The 24,006-nt window shown below is 40.4% G+C and overlaps 3 protein-coding genes and 1 pseudogene across 3 annotated transcripts; 2 read left to right on the top strand and 2 right to left on the bottom strand.

Moving 5' to 3' along the window:
• Positions 1-1,193: 1,193 nt before the first annotated feature.
• LOC134799144 (peroxisomal multifunctional enzyme A-like) lies at positions 1,194-4,126 on the bottom strand. Its single transcript, XM_063771549.1, has 3 exons — positions 4,025-4,126; positions 1,762-1,927; positions 1,194-1,422 (listed from the first exon to the last, which is right to left on the bottom strand). Exons 1-3 carry the CDS (start codon positions 4,025-4,027, stop codon positions 1,220-1,222), a joined length of 372 nt encoding a protein of 123 aa, XP_063627619.1. The 5' UTR covers positions 4,028-4,126; the 3' UTR covers positions 1,194-1,219.
• A 3,470-nt stretch (positions 4,127-7,596) lies between these two features.
• LOC134799252 (ribosomal RNA processing protein 36 homolog) lies at positions 7,597-9,914 on the top strand. Its single transcript, XM_063771632.1, has 4 exons — positions 7,597-7,765; positions 7,840-8,084; positions 8,449-8,729; positions 9,710-9,914. The coding sequence occupies exons 1-4, from the start codon at positions 7,694-7,696 to the stop codon at positions 9,847-9,849; spliced, it is 738 nt and encodes a 245-aa protein (XP_063627702.1). The 5' UTR covers positions 7,597-7,693; the 3' UTR covers positions 9,850-9,914.
• Positions 9,915-11,342: 1,428 nt separating this feature from the next.
• Positions 11,343-21,520, bottom strand: LOC134799706 (uncharacterized). Its single transcript, XM_063772142.1, has 8 exons — positions 21,516-21,520; positions 19,132-19,265; positions 19,045-19,068; positions 15,367-15,572; positions 15,037-15,151; positions 14,508-14,672; positions 12,369-12,550; positions 11,343-11,624 (listed from the first exon to the last, which is right to left on the bottom strand). The coding sequence occupies exons 1-8, from the start codon at positions 21,518-21,520 to the stop codon at positions 11,508-11,510; spliced, it is 948 nt and encodes a 315-aa protein (XP_063628212.1). The 3' UTR covers positions 11,343-11,507.
• LOC134799732 (U6 spliceosomal RNA) lies at positions 17,164-17,219 on the top strand (annotated as a pseudogene).
• Positions 21,521-24,006: the final 2,486 nt, after the last annotated feature.

Here is a 24,006-nt window from a genome sequence, read left to right as displayed (position 1 = left end):
CGGGGCGCGGCCTACAATTTTTTTTTAATGACCAATACCGACCAGTGTACGTGATTTTTGATTACGTATAGTTGTGACGAATATAGATCTCAAAATATACTGGCCATTGCTGCCGAGTAAAAAAGTTTTGCGATTAGATAGGCTGGGTTAGTTTTTATCACACATTTAAATCGTTTCTTTCGCATTTATGTAATCTACTCTGCTCTCTACTTTTTAAAATTTGGATCAACAAAACATAAGCGTAGTTTTTTGCTATTAGGGGTCATCCATTAATTACGTCACACGTTTAGGGGGAGGGAGGGGGTCAAGAAAATGTGACATATTGTGACATGAGGGAGGGGGGAGACACAAACTTTGTGACGTCACTTTAACTTCATCACGATCATCAGTAACCGATTTTTTTTTTTATTATTTTATTCGCTGTACATTTAAATAACAAGTTTTTAAAACGATAATCGTTTTTATTCTTTTAATTTTCTTTCCTAATCAGTTTTGGGTTATAAAATTACTAATATTTATATCGTCAAAAATATTTTGATAAAATATTAATAATACTTAGGTACTTACTTAATTCGATTTGGCGATTTCGTAGAAAAAATGTGACGTCACACTAGGGGGGAGGGGTTTGCCAAATGTGACCAAATGTGACAAGGGGGGGGGGGGGTCAAAAAACCTAGAAATTCGTGTGACGTAATTAATGGATGACCCCTTAGTGTAAGTAGGTAAGTTTCAAAAAGTGGTCTAAGGGTGCGGCCACACATATCGGGATTCGGCGAATATTCGTGATGGCGTCTAGCTCTCGCTAACGAAGGGAAATGAAAGAGACCCACGTCACGAATATTCGTCGATACCCAATATGAGAGAGAGAGAGAGAGAGAGAGAATTTTTTTATTTAACACCACCATTTATGTGTGGCCTCAGCATTAGATTTAGTTTAGGTTCATGTTGCATTGCTCGCATGACGTACCGCTCTATCCTATTTCCTGTTTTGCACGCGCTAGGCCCCATACATTCCACGACTCTTCTCTTTCCGCACAGACTCTATAAGGATCAATTTGCCAGTGAATTCATACATCGGATTCTAGGGGGCAAATTGTATGACGGATAGGGATCCCGTCATACAATTTGCCCCCTAGAATCCGATGTTTGTGATCGAGCACTCAACTGGACTTCTCTCTCAATTTAGGTACTATACGTTTTGTACGTGCCAAAAAGCGCTCTATTCTAACTTTATATACGGTTCAAGCTGCATCGCCCGCATGACATCGCCAGTGACAGAGCACCGACCGGACTGAACAACGTGGCGGGCATCCTCTTTGCCCAAAACCAGGGTCTTGAAGTTGGCTTCTGTGAGGGTGAAGGTGGAGTCAGGGTCGTCTTCGGGCTCGCCTTCGTAGACGGACACGTTGTTGAGGTCCAGAGCTGGAAGGTTGAAGGTTGGATTAGGATAGGGTGACACAGCATCATAAAAAAAGCATAATCTGCGTCTTGCTTTTAAAAAGGAAACAACTCCAGCGCGCTACTTCTTAGAGTAGAACGACTTTCTAGACGCTTAACTATACATGGCAAGGAAGCGTAGGGTTATTGGACGTATGGCCGCTCGTTGAGCGGACAGAATAACGTCAGAGACAAAAGCCACATTACAGGCTAGGCCCAAGAATCCCAAGATAGCGGCTCGGAGAACACTAGTGAAGACTGTCCACAGTCGTCATGTCCCTCAGCCATGAGGATACGACAAAGAAGATTCATATGTATACTCACTCCAGCTATATACACTGGTTCCCTTAATAATGTTGAACAAGAACACTCCACCCAGCGCCTGCGCCTTGCTTTTATCCACCGACGCGAGTCTGGCCTTAATTCTCCTGACTATGTCTGCCTTGCCCGAGTCAGACTTGCTGGACCCGATCTCGCTCTGATTGGCTCCCTGGAATGGAAAATATATTGAAAACTTGACTTGATTTGATTCGACGTCGGTGGCAAACATGCATACGGCCCGCTTGACTTGCGCGTTGGCAACACAACAAGTGGCAAGGAAGACAAGGAACTTCGTTATTTGTGCACGGTGTTGGTTGGTTGGCAATATACTATTGAGGTATAGGTAGGTAGCTCATAGAAATAATTTGCTAGAAATTTCTAAGTCCAGAGTACCTAATACCTTTTACCTACTTAGTAATTCGAAATCGGTGTCACATGCTATGCTAATATGTCGAAAACGGCACCGCCTTTACGTTGAAACGTCTTGAAGTTCGTTTGTTTCTTACGTAACGAACGAAAACGGGTTAAGTCATCCGTCAACAAAAAGAGATACTTGACTTACCATTTTGTAGACCCTACAAATGGTTATGTAACTTATGTAGGCAAGTGTGCTTTTTGTGCAGCCAGCGTCAAAAAAATGTTGACTACTTCATTCAGTATTACGCTTCTCGTAAATTGTTTTGACGATATTGGGACTTACTTAACTAGTTGTTTTGGTTGTAACAAATACATTTCTCAGCAGATATGACTGTCAAGAGGGGGTGCAAAGCCAGGGAATTAGAAGGTGACAAAATATATGGCACGGAAGAAATGCCCACAGCGCGGGTGTTAGGTACCTTTTATCTCAATTACAAAATTAAAATTTTGCTCGTCAAACCCCTCGGTGTTATCATACCTTACCTACCCTACCTACGTACCTATTTATACCTCCTAAAATTATACTGTTCTGGCATACGCTAGTACTCTTTATTATACTGTGGTTGTGGTGTGCAGGGTAACGCTAACGATATTGTACAACTGAAAATGAGACATGTTTATTTCGTGGTCCTTCGAGCGGGATATGAACTAGCGTCATGAACGTCCATGCATCGTTTGTGATTCTCCCTAACAAGAAAAATACTGGTTAATTGATCCGGTTAACTTAATATCCGCTATGGAGTCTGTGAAATGTCACTTCAAAATAGTTATCACTTCAATAAAGTAATAACATTGATTTTGACTTAGGGGTCATCCATTAATTACATCACACGTTTAGGGGTAGGGAGGGGGTCAAGAAAATGTGACATGTTGTGACAAGGGGGAGGGGGGAGTCATAAACTTTGTGACGTCACTTTAACTTCATCAGTAACCGAAAATGTATTTAAATTATTTTATACACTAATTATCATTTAAATAACAAGGTTTTGAAACGATGATCGTTTTTATTCGATTAATTTTTTTTCTTAATCAGTTTTGGGTTATAAAATTACAAATATTTCTTTTGACAAAAATATTTTGATAAAATATTAAATAAATATTTGCCGATTTCGTTGAAGAAATGTGACGTCACACCAGGGGGGAGGGGTTTGCCAAATGTGACCAAGTGTGACAAGGAGGGGGGGAGGGGTAAAAAAACCTAGAAATTCGTGTGACGTAATTAATGGATGACCCCTTAAGTATTCTTTGATTGGAAGCAAGTACCAAGTTACTTGATATATTTTTGCCTGCTATAGTACCTCAATTACGAGTACATACAGATTGTAACTTTAAGTGCACCAACAAATACACGATGGAATTATTTCTCGTAAGCTCTCTGCCAGTCAACCATTGGGCCAAACAGAAATATCGAGTTTGAATGTTGGTTGTACAGTGGCACGGTAATTTATTTTTATTCATGTCATTATGTTTTTAAGAATAATTTATTTTATCAATGCCAAATACGGCTTTATGGTATAGATAGACTACGGTGCAGAGTAAGTACATACTTGCATGGTATGACCTAACTGCTGAGGCAAGTTAATTAATTCATAACAAAATTCTTAAAATGAAGGTACCTATCTATAATTAATTGCACAATTTGCACATACACCAAAGACACTTCTAGAAGTTTATGCTAAGTAAGCATACGCAACACACTTTCCATTTCATCACAACATTAGCTAAACAATAAAAAATAAAACCTCTCTTTTAATAAGCTGGCACGAAATATTAAAAACCTATTTAAAAAAAAAACATATCATAAAATCGAACTGGCCATTATAATAAAAAAATTAAATTTGGAACTCACCATGTTGTGTGTCGAGTCCCGTTGCACGAAACGTTGTGTGAAGATTTGAGCTTTCACTCTCGATCATACTTCTTGACTGGCCATTAAACGTCCATTCTAAAATCAACCATATTGCTCTTGAAATAAGAACTCTACTGTTAACTTTTGAGTGATTTGCACCGGTGACTTTTTGAGAGATTCCATATGCAGCTGGTTTATAAGATATTAAGCTTTATGCAACTTCAAATACGGATGAAACAATTTAATCATATATTTTGTTTGTTTAGGGTCTCGGAAGGTGGGATCGAGATTGCAAAATGAAGATGACGGCGTTATGGCATGTTATGTTACTAGTGGTCGTTAGATTACGGCCTAAGCGATTATGAATATTTATACAGACATAATTACGGACTCAATGCCTTTATGTCAATGTCGATATACTTAAAAACATGTAATTTAAACTTACTGTTATCTCTATCAAGTACTAGTCTACTTTACATTATTTACAACCTTAAACAGATTACGCAATAGGTAGGCATTGTCCAGTGCCTGAGCCTCCCGACTGCCCAATGGTCCCCTACGCTACGTCCCCTACTTTTTACCTACCCTATCCTCCGAAAGACCGCCTCAGACGGCAATCCTTAGGCCGGGCATGAGCAATTGAGCAGGAGCATGAGCAGGATGGCGGTTACAGCAGCAAAATGCAGCGGCAGGATGGTGTTTTGTCCCTGCTTACTGCACTGCCATAACTAAAACATATAACATAAGTAATGCGTTGTGTTGTGGAATATAATGTTATGTTACTTATGTGTTCTTTATTGTAGGCACTTAATGGAAAGTAAAGCTTAAGTAAGGATGTCAGATCAGAGATCACGATGACGTACTGGTACTGGATTGTGATAGGCTGGTGGCGAGAGTAAACCTACGAATACTGAATTCTAGGCTCATGCCCATATGTTGCTAATAGCGTCCATAGGCTACAGGTAGCAATAAAAATCAATATCTACACAATGGTACCTACTAGGTATTCGGTGGAAAACGGCATGATAGGTGCTGGGTGCTTATGTGCCTAGAAAAAATAGCCAGCACAACAAAGTATAATTAATTAGCATATACCTAGGTCATTTGAGGTCTTAAAAAATTAATTGTGTTAGATATTTTTTGTGGCCCGTTGACCTTGATATTAATGCAGGTGACTGAACCTATTGTTTTGATTGCATCGAGTAATTTGATATTTTCAGAAAAACGTACCGTGTAGGTATGTACCTATACCTTATATGTACAATTATTGTAGACAATGGTGTACTTGGATACAAAAAAGAATCTGGTTATACCTACCGACTTGTTTACATTGTTGTCCACTGGGTCACCGAGTCACCGTACATAAAAAAACAATAATATGTTGTAGAAGGCGACTAGGAAGACAAAGAGTGAAGCGGTATCCAGATGGGATGATCAAATCGACCGATTTGATTAGAAATGAAATTGGCGTCAATCCAATTTAATCACCTATTTTAGATTTATGGTGATATTAGAACCCTCTAAATTGAAAAAATGCCCCAGAACGAAAATACTGGCGTCACAAATTGGTATTCTTGCGTCCGCACCTCATTTTATCGGTAATATCGGTCATTATCGGCGGTTGAATTCGGCGAGCCAAATTGGCGTTTACGTCCGTACGTCCTGATTCGATCGGGCAATTTAATCAGATTGGCGATAAATTGACTGGATACGCCTTAAACCAGAGAAAAAATCGCAACCGTAGTTTTTAACCGCACTCAAACTAACTATTCAAACGTTTATTTTATATGTTTTTGTTTTTTCTTTCCTCCATCTGGACTGATCTGGACAGGCTAAAGCACTAGAGTTAGACCAAGAAAAGTCTGCAGTGAATTTGAAGCTACTGTTACACATGCTCTAAAATAGCAAGCTAAAAAGCGTGCTATTGAGTATGCTCAATACGAGCATATTATGAGCAGTTTACATTTGCTAGCCATAGGCATGATAATTTTAATACCGTTGATTTTTGAGCAAACTCAAAATGAGCATGCTCATTATTAGCAATGTTTCGACACACATACTACTAAGTAGCAATTGCTCAATAGTGGCATGCTTTCGTGCTAGTAATCAGCATGTGTAACAGTAGCTCGATAGCCCACGCAGTGCGAGTGTTATTTTAAACGTCAAATTTATAAATAACACTTGCACTGCGTGAGCTATCAAAATCGCTGCAGACTTCTCGTGGTCTAACTTGAGTATTATATTCTTTGGTCTAACTCTAAAGCCCGCTCCACACTCGTGCGCGAATCGCGGCGCGAAGCCGCGAACACGAGTGAGGAGTCGAAATCGCTGATCTGCGAAATCGACTCCACACTCGCGTTCGCGGCTTCGCGCCGCGATTCGCGCACGAGTATGGAGCGGGCTTAAAAACTAGAGATGCACCGGATATCCGGTTACTATCCGGTATCCGGCCTATCCGGCCCTCTTTTTACTATCCGTCCGGATACCGGATAGTGACCTACTATTCGGCCGGATACCGGATAGTAATTTTGCTTGATTTTGGAGTCAACAAATTGGATTTAAGAAACAGTGACGGTCATAATCGTACTCGTTTATTATTTTAAAACATTTTAAACATTCCGCTATTGCATGCGCACTAATTTTCGAACCTAGAAATGACTCCACGCGAACTTTCACTACGAAACAGATCAAAGCCTGCACAATGCGCAACTGAAAAACCGAAATGTAGGTATAATTTCGACGGCCGAATATTCGGCGGCCGGATACCGGATATCCGGCCTATGACCAGGCCGAATATCCGGTATCCGGCCAAACAAATATCCGTTGCATCTCTACTAAAAACATTACATTTTTGAACGCTATAGTATCATCCTTAAGGCCGTAACAGACTATCGCACCGCACCGCGACCTTGGAGCGCTTCTAGGAATTACTCGTACTGGCGTGGGCTTCCACACTATCGCATCGAACCGTCAAAACAGTGCGATCCTAGCTTACAGACTGCCGCACACGTGCGCCAGTGTTGCCAAGTGTCCCATATTTCCGTGTTTTTCAACGAATTTTTGCAATGGAATCGTTTGATTGAATTTAAATTAATGTGGTTCCGCTTTTTTAGAGGTAGATGAAGGGCGTGAGGTAATATAATGCACCATTTTTCATGAAAATATTAAATAATCTGTCTTTTTAAAGCACTGCTTCCGCATTTTTGTTATTTCATCGACTGGCTACATTGCCGTCCACTGTCATAATTTGAAAATGACAGCTGTCAATCGGTACAATGGAGCTTACACACTAGGGAAATTGGTGCGGAACGGACCAGTATTATTATTACCTGTCAGTTGGTGCGACGTGCATGCCCACCGCACCGCTATTAATAATCATTATGTGCGATGGAAGCTTACACACTATCGATAAATGCGCCGCACCGCACCAAGGTCGCGGTCCGGTGCGATAGTCTGTTACTACTTTTACAGCAAAGAGAATATAATCACTACGTTTTAGCTATAGGCCTTGTTTTGGTTTCTAAACGCAGCTGTCAACTGTCAGTGTCTATTGGATGCATGTCATATCATAACCTCAAAACAAAATAATGAAATTGAACATGTTACGTTTGTTTTGATTCAGAGTTATTTTATTCAGTTGATTTTATTGTCGAATTTCAATTCGTAGAAATGAGTAGCAGCGAGAGCGAAGATAATTATGATAACTCCGAGAAAACTGAAGATCTCGACGGCGGGGAACGAGTAAGTTGTTTTTATCCTTTGAATAATTTACGATGTAACCAAACATCTCATAAATAATTATACTTTTTGTTTAGACTGCTATTAGGTCCGAGTTATCGACTTTATCATTCGAGGAACTACAAAAGTTAAAGGAAAAAATTGGAGCCAAAGTGTACAAGGAAGCCATATTTGGAAAAAATGATGGCAAGATTGAATCCGTAAAACCGAAGGTGTTTAAAAGGGAAAATAAAAACAGACCGAGAGAAATGAGCTCCAAAAAGCCTGTGTCGATGATGATTGACGTGCCAAAAGTGAGGAAAAAGGAAATTCGTGATCCCAGGTATATTGTGATAATATTGGGCATTATCAATGAAAAGGGACATTTTTGTCGATGGCGCTCACGCCGCACAGCGTTGCGCGGCATTGTATTTATATCGGAGTATCGATAATAATGGTGTAAGCGCCATTGACAAGGTCCCTTTTCATAGATAACGTCACATATAGTGTGATGAGTATCTTAGTTGTAAAAGCCCCCTAGCGTAGTCGGGTAGTGATCCGTGTCTGTTATTTAATGTTATTATTTTCTTGTTATTGATGACTGATGCCGATTTTGTTGCTAACTCATGTCTATTTCACTCTAAATATGTAAGGTACTTAACCAGTGGAATTGTACCTGAATAAATATCAAATATCATTATTTTCAGATTCGATTCTCTCTGTGGAGAATTCAACAAGAAGCAGTTTGCCGATGACTACAATTTCCTAACAGAAATGCGCATGAATGACATCAATGCCACCAGGGCCGAGTTACGGCAGACCACAGACCCAGAGAAGGCCCTGAAGCTGCGCCGTCTCCTGCAGAGGCTGAACGAGCAGCACAAGGCCAGCAGAATGAAGAAGACGGAGAGAATGGAGATGGAGAAACAGAAGAAACAGGCTGAAAAAGAAGTTAGCGAAGGAAAACAGCCTTACTATAAAAATAAATGTGAGTTAATAATCATTTTTAAGAGTCTTCTTCTTCCTCGGTCCCTCATTGCTGAGGAACGCGACCATGTATGCTATGTCTCCACAGTGTGCAATCATAGGCCATATGGGTCACGCACTGCATGTTGCCGCCAACCACCCTCTTCACAACATCAGACCATCTTGTGGGTGCTTTCCCTCACGCTCGCTTGCCCTCTATTTGGCCCAAGATAATCTGCCTTACTAGGTCGTGCTTATTAGACCGCATGATATGACCAAAGAAGCTGAGTGCGCATTCTTGACATATTGTAGACAGCCGTGTGGTGATTTTCAGCTTCTCTAGGATGGACTTATTGGTTCTCATAGCCGTCCATGGTATGCATAGGAGTCTTCGCGATTTTTAAGAGTAGCTGTAAGAAATATTGGATGTTTTGGACCTCATTGCATATGACATATGAATTGTTGATGCATGAAACTTAAATTCTCCCTACTAGTTTTATAGAAAAGATTTAAATATTTGGAGATGCATTGATCCATGTTTTGATCCTTAAACAGCCATGTGGATATGGCATTGGTAAGATGCAGATGTAATTTTTCTGCTGATCTTTTTGTTGTTGTGGGTTCCTACACCAAGTTGAGAGGTAAATTTAAAACATGATATGGACAATTCAATACATCTTTTTATTTATCAGGCGGTCTAGCATAAGTTGCGTTCTCGCGCGCGAGTCCATACTTGAAGTCGCGCTAGATGTATGGAGTCGCGCGGGAGAACGGAACTCATGCTAGACCGATTGGATTGAAAGTGTTACTATCAAATTTGGAGTGTGAAAACCAAAAGTTTTAACCATTAATATGATAGCATCCAAAATACTGGACATGACCTTTGAACTCTTTTTGCATTTTTTCCTAACTGGAATCATTCCAACTACTGGGCGCAAAGGTGTTTTGTAGAGAGTTTTGTTTTTTGTACAAAAATACCAAATCATTAATTTCCTGTTACAGCTGAAAAACGCGTCGAAGCCCTAGTGTCCCAATTCGAGGAGCTCCGCAAAGAGGGCGCCAACCGCGTCCAGAGACACATCAAGCGACGCCAGCAGAAGGTCAAGCGGCGCTCACACAAGGCCCCGACCGGCGTCAGCTGATTCCCTATCATTGCCACATTGTCCACTATCTTGTACAGATATAAATAAACATACCCTTCTAAGTCCCGATGTCCTTTTAAAAGGACAAGGTCAAATCTAATTTTAAACTATAATCGAATAAAAGAAAGTTCCAAATTCAAACCTGTAAAAATTACTCTGGGACTTAGAAGGATACAGATGTAGTGCATAATTGTTTTCCGTCGTATTTTCACGGAAACGCACGAACGTATCTTGCTGTTTCAGTCAGTCTCGGTACAAAAAGTACTGAAGTTGACTGAAGTAGCATGAGAAATACGAACGTTCCCGAGAAAATACGATGGAAAAGAATTATGCACTACATCTGTATCCTTCTAAGTCCCAGAGTCATTTTTGCAGGTTTGAATTTGGAACCATCTTTTATTCCCTTTCCCTTCTTTTATTTTCTGGAACATGCGACACAACTGAAGACCGCCGTGTCGACGAAATAATTTTTAGTTTGTAAGATTTTTACTAAAATGTATGTTAGTTTGTAAGGTATGTATCTATGGGCCTTAGTTGCCTGATAATAAATGATATTTAATTTATTTAATTAATTAAATTAAATTTAAAATTAGATTTGATTTGTCCTTTATAAAGGTCATCGGGACTTAGGAGGGAATGTTTATTTACCGTTTAACTAAGAAGTTATTATGGTTAACTACAGACTGGTTAAATACTTGGCTGCACGATGCTAATTTGTATTGTGTTAATTAAGTAAACATTTAATACATAAACAACATCTATATATACACTAGTTTTAGTTCCAAAACTCAGCCACCTTCTAGAATATCAGCGCGCAACTCAGTAACGTCGAGTGAATTAATCTATAGTCTTGCAAACACAAGTTGTCAGTCAGTTAACCAAGGAAATTATACACATTCCTTTCTTTTGGGTGTTAGCGTAAGATAAAGACAGTATGATTCTCTGTCTATGTTTGAAATGAGACAGTCCTGGGCCAAACTATAGCCGTGCACGAAGTCGCATCTGTGAGACCCTTTCCTTTCAATACCTATGTATTTCCAAGGCAATTGTTCTCACTTGGGCCGCTTCACCCACGCCTAACTACGCCTCTACTTGATGCTCCTCTTAATCCTCCACTTCGACACAAGATCGGCCGAAGTGGAGGCATACAGTGAGTACAAAAGTGCAAGCCTTTGAAGAGCAACTCGACGCGAAGCGTGACGAGGTAAAGGCCCGACCACCTGCGGTCATAAACTACAATTTTGTCGGAGGGGTGACGTCCACACACACCGCTGACATTGACTGACACACCGCAGTGTGTGTGGACGTACATTCACAGCAAAAATAGGTTACGTCAGCCACCTGTGAACTCACGATCGTCGCTCTCACTAGCCAGTGCATACTCAGTCGCCGAGGCCGAAACCGGCTAGGACAGGATGATGATGAATCCACACCAGCTAGCATCTGGGTATCGCCGTAAGGAAAAAAATACAGCTGCATAAAGGTAATAATTTATTTTGCTCTTCTGACTCGGGCCTGAGGGTCTACCGCTAAGACCGAAATTCGCTAATTGCGGGGATCTTTCTCTTTTACTCCAATGAAGGCGTAATTAGAGTGACGGAGAAAGATGCCCGCAATTCGCGAACTTCGATTTTCGTGGTTAAAGCCCTGATGTCAGTTTACTGGAAGATGCAGGAAATCAGCCAGGGCTGGTCGATGTAGTAGATGTGCATGGTGACGAGTCCGGGGCTGGCGGCCAAGTCGTACAGGCACTGGGGCCCATCGGGTACGATCGCCTGAAACAAATAAATAAAAGTTGGTGACGTACTAAATTTTGACTGTATTTATTCATCAATCATTCCTAGCCTCCTAAGGCTAAAAATTCAAAATTTGCCACTGAAATTTGAACCATATAGTGTAGATAAGGCCTCCAGTGTCCAAGGCTGGAATCGAACCAGCATCCTCCGTTTACGCGACATGCCTGAACCGCTCGGCCACTCGGTCACGGTGGCATGGGTCAAAATTTCCAAGTATAGGACAATTTCCTGAGGGTTTATGGCGCCCCCTAGCCATTACCTGGCCCTGGAAACGTTCTCCCTTAGGTATGGTATGGTAAGGGGTCCGAACCCTCGTTTGAAATTTGGATTGTAAGCTTATTCACTGTACATTTATAGTCAACTACCTTGACCAGTACCGTCTTTACCATAAGGGCACACGTGGCCCATGCCCACGGCCCCCATCCTCAGGGGGCCCCGAAGGACAGACGGTAACAGTATATTGGATTACTTACCCATAATAACTAAAAGATCATAGTAGAAAAATGTTACTTATTATCTTTCTTTACTTTCCAAAATGGTCCCAAATTCGTATGTGCCCAAGGGCATAGTTTAACCGATTCGTTGCGCGTTCCATTTTCGAAAACTTTTGGCTGTGGCGCGGAACAATCATTTCATGACACGGCAGCCATGCCATGCGCCATAGAATATGATGACACTCCTCCCGTGTCATACGCCACACGTAAAAAACAAGACGGCCCTTACCTTGACAGCAATCTCGTTGGGGTGCTCGAACCAGTCCCTCGCGCCGCTGTCGAGGTTGAGCGTGCCGGGTACCACGAAGCCAGTGGCGACGAGCTCTCCGGACTCTACAAGGGGGAACCACGGGAACATGGGCTCGTCGGTGCAGCTCAAGTCGGGGGTCATCTTGTAGTAGTAGTGGCGACCTGCGGAGGGAAAAAGTGATCGGATTTACTGATTTCAACAGAGCAGGGGCCAAATTCGACACGTACTGTCAGATTTCGCATCCACGTCAAATCAACAGTTGATTCTTTCAAGTGTTGATTCCATCAACTGTGGATAATATCATTTGGTACAACCAAAACTCAACTCTAAACTCGGGGTGGTTTGGTTTGGTTGTCACCAAACTGTGGATTGGTATTGTCAAATTTTTACATTGTATCTATTCGAGAACTTATGATTTTCCCCACATCAACGGAAGATCAACACGATACGTCAAACGTCGCTTATCGAATAGGGGCCCAGAATGAACTTCGGATGACTTCGGGCTGTTGATTGAATAGAAACGGCGGCGTTGGGTGTTGGAAGCCGGTCTTTAGCGTCGAAAACCTTGGAAGTTTTGAGCAATACCTAGTGCTGATTTCTAAGTAAAACGGACCAGTTGCAATGAACGGCATTTTGAGACGAATTGGGGAGAGGATATAAAGGGTGGCTAAAAAATAACTGCTTTCCCGTTGACAGGTGGGTTTTGGGATTATACTGAGCAACTTTTACTATCCGACCAACACCGAAATCGCGAAAAAAATGTGACATTTTGGCTGGCCCATTTACTATGGTAGGGGGTCAATTTTTGAAGAGGGTGTTTTTTCGACATTTGTATGGCAATTTTTTATTTTTGGAAAATCAGATTTATAATCATCGTTTTAGAAAGGGGTTTTAACAACAAAAAATATACTGTACGAGGCACCACTCTACTTTTTATCGTTAGCTAGATATGGACGTTTAAATATCGACATTTGTATGGCACTATTTAGCCATTTGTAAGGCGCTTTTGACATGTATATGGTATTTTTTCGACATTGTATGGCAGTATCAACATTTTTATGGCACTATTTATTGTTTTTATGGCATTTATACGACCCTGACAACATTTGTATGGCACATTTTCGACATTTGTATGGCAGTATATCGACATTTGTATACCACTATCGACATTTATACGGTCAAAATAGCCGTACAAATGTCGCCATACAAATGTTGCCAATAATATTTTTTTGCGAAATTTCCTACACAGTATAACCGATTCACTTATTTATTTTACGATATATTTTAACACTGTATTTGTAACTATTATTGTAAATTACACATTTTTATTTCGACTGTATACCAACATATTAAGCGTCCATACAAATGTCGTTGTAGTTGTACCAAAATATATCGAAAGAGATTCTTGCCTGTTTTTATATAAATAAAACTGCTTCCACGTCCACATTCGATGTTGATCGACGCCCAACTAACCGCAATATTGCGTCATAAATTTAATTTAACCGTTATTGAATAGACAAAGAAAATTTTGGGAGGTATCTTTAAGTCATAACAAAACAAGTGCCACGCGGGACAACGATAAAAAGGCTTCCCTTGTTTTATTAAAGAACGCGTTAAATTATAGAAATTATTAAATCTATTCTCTAGAAAATGCTCTTTATAAAAATATAAAGTTATTCATAATACGTTGAGTACATCCAAAGTTATGATTTTTTTATTGGGTGTGTGCCGCCACTGGGACACGCAAAAAACGGCAAATTTCGCCGTTTTTGGAACTTCAAATGCGATTTTGTCAGAAACAAATAATATTTAAGGTACAGTTGTACATTATATTTAAAGTTTACAATACATTGGATGAAAATATATACATACCCAGTCTTTTAGTCGTATGGACTTCGAGTTATAGCCGTGGGACAGCAAAAAATGCCTACTTATTTGAAAATTGACCCTAGGGTAACCTTTTTTTCGCGATTTCGGAGTTGGTCCCATAGCAAAAGTTGCTCAGTATTATCTCAAAACGTCCTTGGCAACGCGAATGCCGTTATTTTTTAGCCACCGTGTATAATTTTGACAAAAATGCTAATCCTTTCATATGTCGAGTTATAAGTTATAACTTACCCATCCAGGGAATGCAGGCTTGTCTGGTGAAGAGACCTTCATCAATGATCGCGCTTGTCGAGTTGGAGATCTGTACAACCTCCTTGTAGGGTCCCACAACCCACACGCCGCCATTCTCGGTGATCTTGTTCTCGTTGGCACGATTGGCACGGCTAGAGAGGATTTCTGTGAAACACATGTTTTTGTGTATTGTTGTAAACAGCCGAGAAAAGAATACATTAGAACAGCTTGTTCAGCATGCCAGGAATAGTTTAGGGGGCAAGAGAAATGAAGAATGTGTCTTTGAAGATGAAATAAAAGGCCTCCCTGCAATTAGCGTTCCTAAAACAAGTAAGCTAGCATCACTAGCTGAGAACATTTGAGTGGGATGTATCGGAGTATTATTGCAGGTTGTATATTATGGTACATTATTCAATAATTTATTATAACTAATATAACAGTATAATAAAGGTAGTTCAGTTAGGTAGTTCTATCATTTTCCTTCCTAACTATACTTATATATTTTGCATTTTGGAAACTAGCCAGATACCTTCAGTGGTGAAGAACTGCTGCAGGGTCCAGTATTCGGCACCGTCCGCGGTCCAAGTCGTGAAGCCAAAGTCCTCCATATTATCGAAGTGCGGGGTGAACTTGTCCTTAGGCAGCTACAGAAGAATACGTAGGTAATGTTGAGGATGACGGATAGATGCATAGACGGATTTTAAATCAGTGAGAGATGGGTAACATTTTTTTTACAATTTAATGTAAAAGAACAGAAAAGTTTCTCTATTTCGCGCTATTTCGTTATATTGTGAGTAAACGCTTTAAATTCTAGTTGCAGGCGTTAATTCAGATAGAAGATATCATTAGCACAACTTACAGCAACTTGCATGCCAGCTACATCGCCGTCGCTATCGTAGAAGTTGCAGACGATGTTGTCAGAGTAGCAGTACATGGAGACAGAGGTGACGGGGAGGCCGTCAGCTTGGGTTTGTTGCACCCATCCTTCTGAGACGGCGTCGGAGAGCGTGCGTGGGACATCGAAGAAGAAGCTATGGCCGAAGACCACGCCGACATCGAATCTTACTGCAAAGTTGATGTTTGGTTAGCTTCCGAAATTATTTGGATCATTCTCCGAGTAGGTATATCCCTAGTAGCATTTTCGTTGGGGCCCACGGTGCCAACGGTAGGGAAAACGTTGGGATGAGGTTCGTTCCGTAGCCAACATTAATTTTGTATTGGCCCACCATCGCATTTACCAACATTCGCTGTGGCACAGATGCCCAACAATGGGCCTTTGTGTATTTTGGTACCGTTGGCTAAACAACGATAATATTCGTTGGCCCAATGACGACAGATATCGCATTTACCAACATTGGCAGTGGCAGTGATGCCCAACAATGGGCCTTTGTGTATTTTGCTACCGTTCGCTAAACAACGATAACATTCGTTGGCCCAATGGTGACGAATACCGCATTTACCAACATTGGCTGTGGCACGGATGCCCAACAATGGGCCTTTGTGTATTTTGGTAACGTTGGCTAGTCAAGGATATCATCCGATGGCCCAATGATGACAATTATCGCATTTACCAACATTGGCTGTGGCACTGATACTCAACAATGGGCCTTTGTTTATTTTGGTAACGTTGGCTAATCGACGATATCATCCGATGGCCCAATGACGACAAATATCGCATTTACCAACATTGGCTGTAGCATTGATGCCCAACAATGGGCCTTTGTTTATTTTGGTAACGTTGGCTAATCGACGATATCATCCGATGGCCCAATGACGACAAATATCGCATTTACCAACATTGGCTGTAGCATTGATGCCCAACAATGGGCCTTTGTGTATTTTGGTAACGTTGGCTAATCAACGATATCATCCGATGGCCCAATGATGACAAACATCGCATTTACCAACATTGGCTGTGGCACTGATGCCCAACAATGGGCCTTTGTTTATTTTGGTAACGTTGGCTAATCAACGATATCATACGATGGCCCAATGACGACAAATATCGCATTTACCAACATTGGCTGTAGCATTGAGGCATAACAATGGGCCTTTGTGTATTTTGCTACTGTTCGCTAAACAACGATAACATTCGTTGGCCCAATGGTGACGAATACCGCAGTTACCAACATTGGCTGTGGCACGGATGCCCAACAATGGGCTTTTGTGTATTTTGGTAACGTTAGCTAGTCAAAGATATCATCAGATGGCCCAATGATGACAAATATCGTATTTACCAACATTGGCGGTGGCACTGACGCCTAACAATGGGCCTTTGTGTATTTTGGTGCCGGTGGCTAAACAACGATAACATTCGTTGGCCCAGTGAGCACAAATATCGCATTTACCAACATTGGCTGTGGTACTGATGCCCAACAATACGAGTTAAGTTTGCTTGTGGCGTCACTAGATGGCGTTACTCTCTCCAAACATCGAAGTTATAGTTATTTTCTCGATTATTCCGGATATAATCATAATATTTTTTTAAAGTAACTTATAAATCTAATAGCTATAACTATAAAATTTATAGGTACATAAATTTAAAAAATTGTATTTTACCAACATTTTCTCAATTTAAATCTCAAAAAACATAAATCTCGCTTACGAAATTTCGAAGTGCGGTTAGTATATATACAAATTAGAGTGTATAGTAAGTGTACTTGCTTCGGCAGTACATATACTAAAATTGGAACGATACAGAGAAGATTAGCAACAACTGCTGCCTAGCCTAGGGCCTTCATGTGGATACAACCAATGCCTACCGTAGTGTAATTGTAATATTTATCAGCAAAGGCCCAACGTCGTATTACACAACCACTTACTTAACGTAGGGTAACTGTAGGACTCGTAAACAAAAGCCCATTACATAATTAGACTGTAGGCACACTATAAATTACACAACTATTTACCTACGGTAGTATTGTAAGAATCCTACACAAGGCCCAACGTTAAAGTTACAATGTTGGCCCTTTGTGGGACAAGCTGTGTTGGGCCTTCAACCTGGTGCACGACTACCTACCGACCTACCTGACTTGCCGTTGGGTAATTGTTGAATTTGCAAACAGAAGCACAACGAAAAAATTGCCCTTTTTTATTTTTTTGCAGTTGGCCCTACAGCAAGCCATACGGCCAAATGTAACAATTAACCAACCATCAAACAAATGTGTATAGGCCCAACCACGGCCCAACCAAAACCACCACCGTTGAATAATTGTATGATTTATTTAAATAGGCCCAACGAAAAAATTACTCTAATGGCCCTCTGTTGGGAATCTTCGGGAGGGCCTTTGTCGAGGGCCCTCCAGCAAATCGTACGGCCAAATGTAACAATTAACCAACCATCAAACAAATGTGTATAGGCCCAACCACGGCCCAACCAAAACCACCACCGTTGAATAATTGTATGATTTATTTAAATAGGCCCAACGAAAAAATTACTCTTATGGCCCTCTGTTGGGAATCTTCGGGAGGGCCTTTGTCGAGGGCCCTCCAGCAAATCGTACGGCCAAATATAACGGTTGCCCAACTAATACGTAAACAAAGGCCCAACAAAATCCCTACAAGAAAATGCTATTAGGGATGTCCCCATACAACCATTTTCAGTCGCCGTTACGACACGGTGTAGACACATCTTGTGTCGATGTCGTAGTCAGATCGTATAATCCGTCGTATTACATTACGGCTAGCCGTTTTCAAAAACAGGGGTGTTTTGAAATGCGGCGGTTCGACGATTAGCCGGATTGTCATTGCGATACGTTCTTCAATAAGGCGGCCTACGTTTAGCCGCATCGTGCTACTATTTAGATTGTAGAGTGACCAGTTCTTTCGGTCGCCTACGTAACCGGAGTTTGTCAATGTTTGCAATTTAATTTATTTTTACCATGGTCCCACCGCACTACATGTGTTTCTTTTCCAAAACATTTACTTCACAACTTAAATAGACGGAGCCCCGCTTTGCGGGGCTTCTATTTCTGGGCGGTTTGTCCTTAGGGCATCTGAACCTACCTAACGAACCTAACCTACTTACCTACCTACGCTTTTTTCCCCAAAGTGTAATGTTTTCACGGACGTCTCACTAAATCAATAGGTAAATAGGTACTGTAGGTAGGTTAGGTTCGTTAGGTAGCTTCAGATGCCCGAAGGGCAAACCGCTCAGAAATAGGAGCCTATTTGGATAGTTTGTTGTTGTTATGTCAGGCAGCGCCACGAGTATTAAAAATGGGAACTAAAAACTGACAAAGCGGCGGCTTAATGACTCGCTGTATTACATTACGGCTAGCCGTGTTGAAGAACGTATGGCGCCGAATACATTCCAGCGGATTCTCATTCAGCCGCATTCAATCCGGCTAGTCGTTGAACCGCCGCATTTCAAAACGCCCCTGTATTTGAAAACGGCTAGCCGTAATGTAATACGGCGGATTATACGATCCGACTGCGACATCGACACCGTCTGCTGCGGTTAATGTGTCTAATTGCCACGACTCTTTTCATATAGGTATATAATTTTTGTACAGGTAATTTAGAAAATTTCACTTACTTCTGTATCCGCCTTTCCAGATACCTGAAAGAGATAATAAAACATTTAAGTATAAATTATAATAATCTTTAATAGAAAAAAACCGACTTCTCAACTGAACCGGGTTTAGGTCCGGGTCCGGGTCCGAGTCCGGGTCCGGGTCCAGAACCAGGTCCAGGTCGAGGTCCAGGTGTAGGTCCAAGTCCAGGTCCAGGTCCGGGTTCAGGTTCAGACCGGTTCCCCTTAACCGTAAACAAAAATAAAGACAACAACGACAACAAAGATTATGATTATGAAAATTGTTTGTTCCATCTGATCATCAAAATTTTCTTTTTTCACGAGGTCGTTGTCGGTTGTCGGTCCCGCAGTCCCACAGTAAAAGCTCTAGTTGTTCAGTAAGTAGGTGTGACAAAGTGGGTGGGTGGGTGTGGGTTAGGGTTAATAATGGTAGGTACACATGTGCAAGTTTCGGAAACTTAACCAATAAGTTAATCAAACTGATTTTTATAAAAATATTCACAGTTTCATGGAAATTTACAAGAAATAACCAAAGTTCAAATTTTTGAAATGAAAGATTCACTTCCCACACTTACATAATTATGAGATATTTCCGAAATTAGTGCATCAATAGTTAATGGCCTTTAAAATATCTATCTTATCAAATCTTATGTCACACCCAACAAACAAAATATCCTTATAAAATTAAATCTTTATGGGCTAAACACTCATAGTTGTTTTAAAATAGCATTCATTATGTCAAGGTACCTTTTAACGGCTCATAAGAAGATTTGGCTAATATTACCTTTATTCTTATAATTTGGCCATGTACACGTTAATAAATCCAATTAATATGGCTACAATAAGGGTTCAAAATATTTTGTTCTTATAGAGGCTCATTATAAGAAGATTTGGCTAATATTACCTTTATTCTTATAATTTGGCCATGTACACGTTAATATATCCAATTAATATGGCTACAATAAGGGTTCAAAATATTCTGTTCTTATAGAGGCTCATTATAAGAAGATTTGGCTAATATTACTTTTATTCTTATAATTTGGTATTGTAGGTACCTACACGTTAATAAATCCAATTAATATGGCTACAATAAGCGTTCAAAATATTTTGTTCTTATAGAGGCTGGTTACATTGCTTTTTAGCTGTATAATATTCAAAGCAGTGTAAAGGCTTTTAATGTGGCCAATTATTCTTATAAAGGTAATGCACAAGATAACTATGACACTTTTTGACTCATAGGAGCATGTTATTAGATACCTATCCGACAAAAAAAAATATTCAAGGACAATCTGATACCAAATTATCAGCAGTGGTTCCGTAGAGGATAATTTTATGGAACATGAGTATTTTGTTTCTCTTTACAATTTTGACAGAAAATGAAAGAGTTAAATATTAGTTAAATATTATTAGTTAGATATAAGGGACATTTTACACAGATTGACTGAGCCCCAAACTAAGCATAGCTTATACCCACGGGCGTATTTTGAAATTTCGCGCCCCGGGCCAATACGTTTCGCCGTCCCAGAAGTCAAGGAAGAAAAACAAAATGCAATTCGCCAGGGGCGCCATACGGCCCATATGCCGCCCCTGGTGGATTGGCGCCCCGGGCCATGGCCCGGATGGCCCTAGAGTAAATACGCCCCTGCTTATACCCATACCCATAGCTAGCTATGGGTACTAGCCGACGATATAAACATACTTATACATAGAAAACAAGCATGACTCAGAAACAAATATCTGTGTTCTTCACACAAATAAATGCCCTTAGCGGGATTCGAACCCAGGACCATCGGCTTCGCAGGCAGGGCCACTGCCCATTAGGCCAGACCGGTCGTCTTGTTGCAATTGTTGCTAAATTTTTATGTACCTATTCACAGGGGCGTATTTTGAAATTTGGCGCCCCGGGCCAATACGTTTTGCCGCCCCAGAAGTCAAGGAAGAAAAACAAAATGCAATCCGGCATGCCGCCCCTGGGGGTTGGCATATGCCGCCCCTGGAGGTTGGCGCCCCGGGCCATGGCCCGGATGGCCCTAGGGTAAATACGCCCCTGCCTATTCACGACCAATCACAACGTGTAATGGTAAATTTGGATGAGCCAGATGTCTACAATTATAACTTTCTTTTTTAGTATAAAATGTGTCCAGTTCCATGGCCATCTCATGTTATGTAAATTGAGATCTTTTGATTTTAAAAATTACCATTGTATAATCTGCAGACATGGAAAATTTATATGAGTACATAGATAGGCATGGGATTTCACTTGTGAGAAAGGAATCCTAACTATATGTAAAATGGCGAATCATAAGCAACACCTGTTGCTATTATAAAGTTTTAACTCTCATAGAGTATTTGTAGACGATGTGCTAATTCCTATCGCTCTTATAGTGGCCTTGCTCAAAACATGACAAATTAATTAACCACATTTTTAGCACAAAACCGCTTAAATACAAGGGCGCGTTGATAATACAACATACTCCATATCACATTTTATCATGAAATTGAATTCCCACACAGTCTTCATAGTAAATATGCAAATATTCGGGTAATCTATATATAAAAATTCAATTTCATTTCAGCAAAATGGATGACACATGTTAATTTATTGTCAAACTGTTACAAAAAAGTAAATCATTAAGAAAAAACCGGGCAAGTGCGAGTCGGACTCGCGCACGAAGGGTTCCGTCCCATAATGCAAAAAAAAAAACAAAAAAAAGCAAAAAAAAAACGGTCACCCATCCAAATACTGACCACTCCCGACGTTGCTTAACTTTGGTCAAAAATCACGTTTGTTGTATGGGAGCCCCATTTAAATTTTTATTTTATTCTGTTTTTAGTATTTGTTGTTATAGCGGCAACAGAAATACATCATCTGTGAAAATTTCAACTGTCTAGCTATCACGGTTCGTGAGATACAGCCTGGTGACAGACGGACGGACGGACGGACGGACGGACGGACGGACGGACGGACGGACGGACGGACGGACAGCGAAGTCTTAGTAATAGGGTCCCGTTTTACCCTTTGGGTACGGAACCCTAAAAAGACCTATTGCAGAGTCATAAACGCACAGTTATAAATCCCAAAGACTTTTTAAGAGCATCTGTTTTGCCGTTATAAGTTTTACTCCCTTAAATCTGACGATAACAAAACGTGTATAAGGGCTATTGCCCTTATTAATGCTCTCAATATGATTTTTATAAGTAAATTAGCTTTTTGAAAGCACTTTCCATGCCATTATAAGTTGGACTTCCTTGTTGCGTGTCATAATAAAGTTCGTACAAGATTAAGAAAGCTTACAATAAAGCAACTGCAAGGGGGATATTAAGGTAATTGTCCTTATAATTTGTGGCCAAATGCACCCTTATAAGAATATTATTTTTGGTATTTTAAGCCACTACCTACAGGAGGAATTTTTGTTTGTTGGGCATATGTGTACCAGTGTACCTACAGCTTAGTTAATTGCATAATATTATTAACCCTTTACCAGGCTGACATTTCAAAAATGACAATCGAATGTCAGTCTTACTCATCAAAAATAGAACATATGTTTGAAGTGACGTATGTGGGAAATATATATCCCTTAGCCTGGTAAAGGGTTAAAAAAAACTTACTAGAGCTGCTGAGAGCCACGAGTGCAAACAAAACCAAGAGCTGCTTCATTTTGACACCACGAATTCGACACTGAAATCACGCATTTCCTTCCATATTTATATAAATAACGTTCGTTACAATAATAATTAAGTTATCTTTATCTACTATGATAATTAATTATAGCGCGATATAGATGATAATCGTTAGTTAATCGTTGTCGTCGTCGTCGATGATCCCAAACTCACAAGCGTTGTATAACCTTTAAGACTAAGGAGAGACTTTGCCTCCTTGTGTGTGTTCTACCGCTTGTACAATGGGTAGTGCTCTGAGGAATTATTTGACATGATGCCAACGGCCGCTTTCTATCACCGCACCGCTCGCCGTCGGCAGGGTGTTCATCCTAAGTATCCTAACACCCTAGAACCTAAATGGTCGCGTACTGTGCGATTTAAGAGGAATTGCCTCCCGCGGACGCTCCGGCTGTGGAATGATTGAGCTCCCCTCCGAGGTTTTCCAGAGGGTCTACACTTCTACAGTATGGGGTTCTTCAAAAAAGGAGTGTACAGGTTTTTAAAAGGTCGGCAACGCGCATGTAACATCTCAGGAGTTGCTTACCATCAGGCGGTATGCTTGTTTGCTACCGATGTGGTATAAAAAAATAGATTTTTAAACTTACCTACTAGATTTGCGCACCGTAATCAGATTAACAGCCAAATCAATCACAACGGACCGCATGATGCTACTTTTTTTAACTGACTTTAAAAAAGGAGGAGGTTATCAACTAGACCGTATTTTTTTGTATGTATGTTAACTTATTCGCTTATTACTCCGTCATTTCTACACCGATTTGGATTTTCTTTGTTTGAATGTATAGGTATAGTCTCAAGATTGGTCTCAAGTTGTTCCCGTTTTTGTCAAAACCCAGTTCTGATGGTGGGATCCGTAAATTATCTAGGGAACTCTTAAAATCTCTCTCAAAATCTTATAGGCACATATATATATATATATATATATATATAGTGATTTTAGTGTTTTCATCAACATATCAAGCATTTTCATCCAAAACAATGCCATATGATGAAGTGGAACTGCTGTCGATGATCAGAACAGGACTCTTTTCAAACAATGTTTCTAAAACGTTAACTTTTATAATGTCCTCAGAAAAGACGCCGGTTTTCCCGAACGTTGTTGGGTATGAGCATGATTAGGTACCTACCTAATAATATGATATGATAGATAAAGAAAACAAAAACATCCTTAACGAATATTTTATTGCTATCACTTATTTACTACTTATGTTTCATAATCTTAATTATAATATTTACTGATGTGCCGTCGGAAAGTCTCCAAAATCGCGAAGTTTCCATATGAAATAA

The sequence above is a fragment of the Cydia splendana genome, chromosome 18, assembly GCF_910591565.1.
Source record: "Cydia splendana chromosome 18, ilCydSple1.2, whole genome shotgun sequence".
NCBI lineage: Eukaryota > Metazoa > Arthropoda > Insecta > Lepidoptera > Tortricidae > Cydia > Cydia splendana.
The sequence above is the reverse complement of the archived record's forward strand: the minus strand, read 5'-3'. Positions and strand labels throughout refer to the sequence as shown.

Coding starts and splice junctions, on each gene's coding strand:
- LOC134799252 (XM_063771632.1), top strand. CDS start 7,694: ATGAGTAGCAGCGAGAGCGAAGATAATTATGATAACTCCGAGAAAACT. Junction 7,766..7,839: donor ATCTCGACGGCGGGGAACGA/GTAAGTTGTTTT, acceptor CTTTTTGTTTAG/ACTGCTATTAGGTCCGAGTT. Junction 8,085..8,448: donor AAGGAAATTCGTGATCCCAG/GTATATTGTGAT, acceptor CATTATTTTCAG/ATTCGATTCTCTCTGTGGAG.
- LOC134799144 (XM_063771549.1), bottom strand. Junction 1,423..1,761: donor AACCAGTGTATATAGCTGGA/GTGAGTATACAT, acceptor TCAACCTTCCAG/CTCTGGACCTCAACAACGTG.
- LOC134799706 (XM_063772142.1), bottom strand. Junction 19,069..19,131: donor AAACCCGGTTCAGTTGAGAA/GTCGGTTTTTTT, acceptor TATCTCTTTCAG/GTATCTGGAAAGGCGGATAC. Junction 15,152..15,366: donor TAGCTGGCATGCAAGTTGCT/GTAAGTTGTGCT, acceptor ATTCTTCTGTAG/CTGCCTAAGGACAAGTTCAC.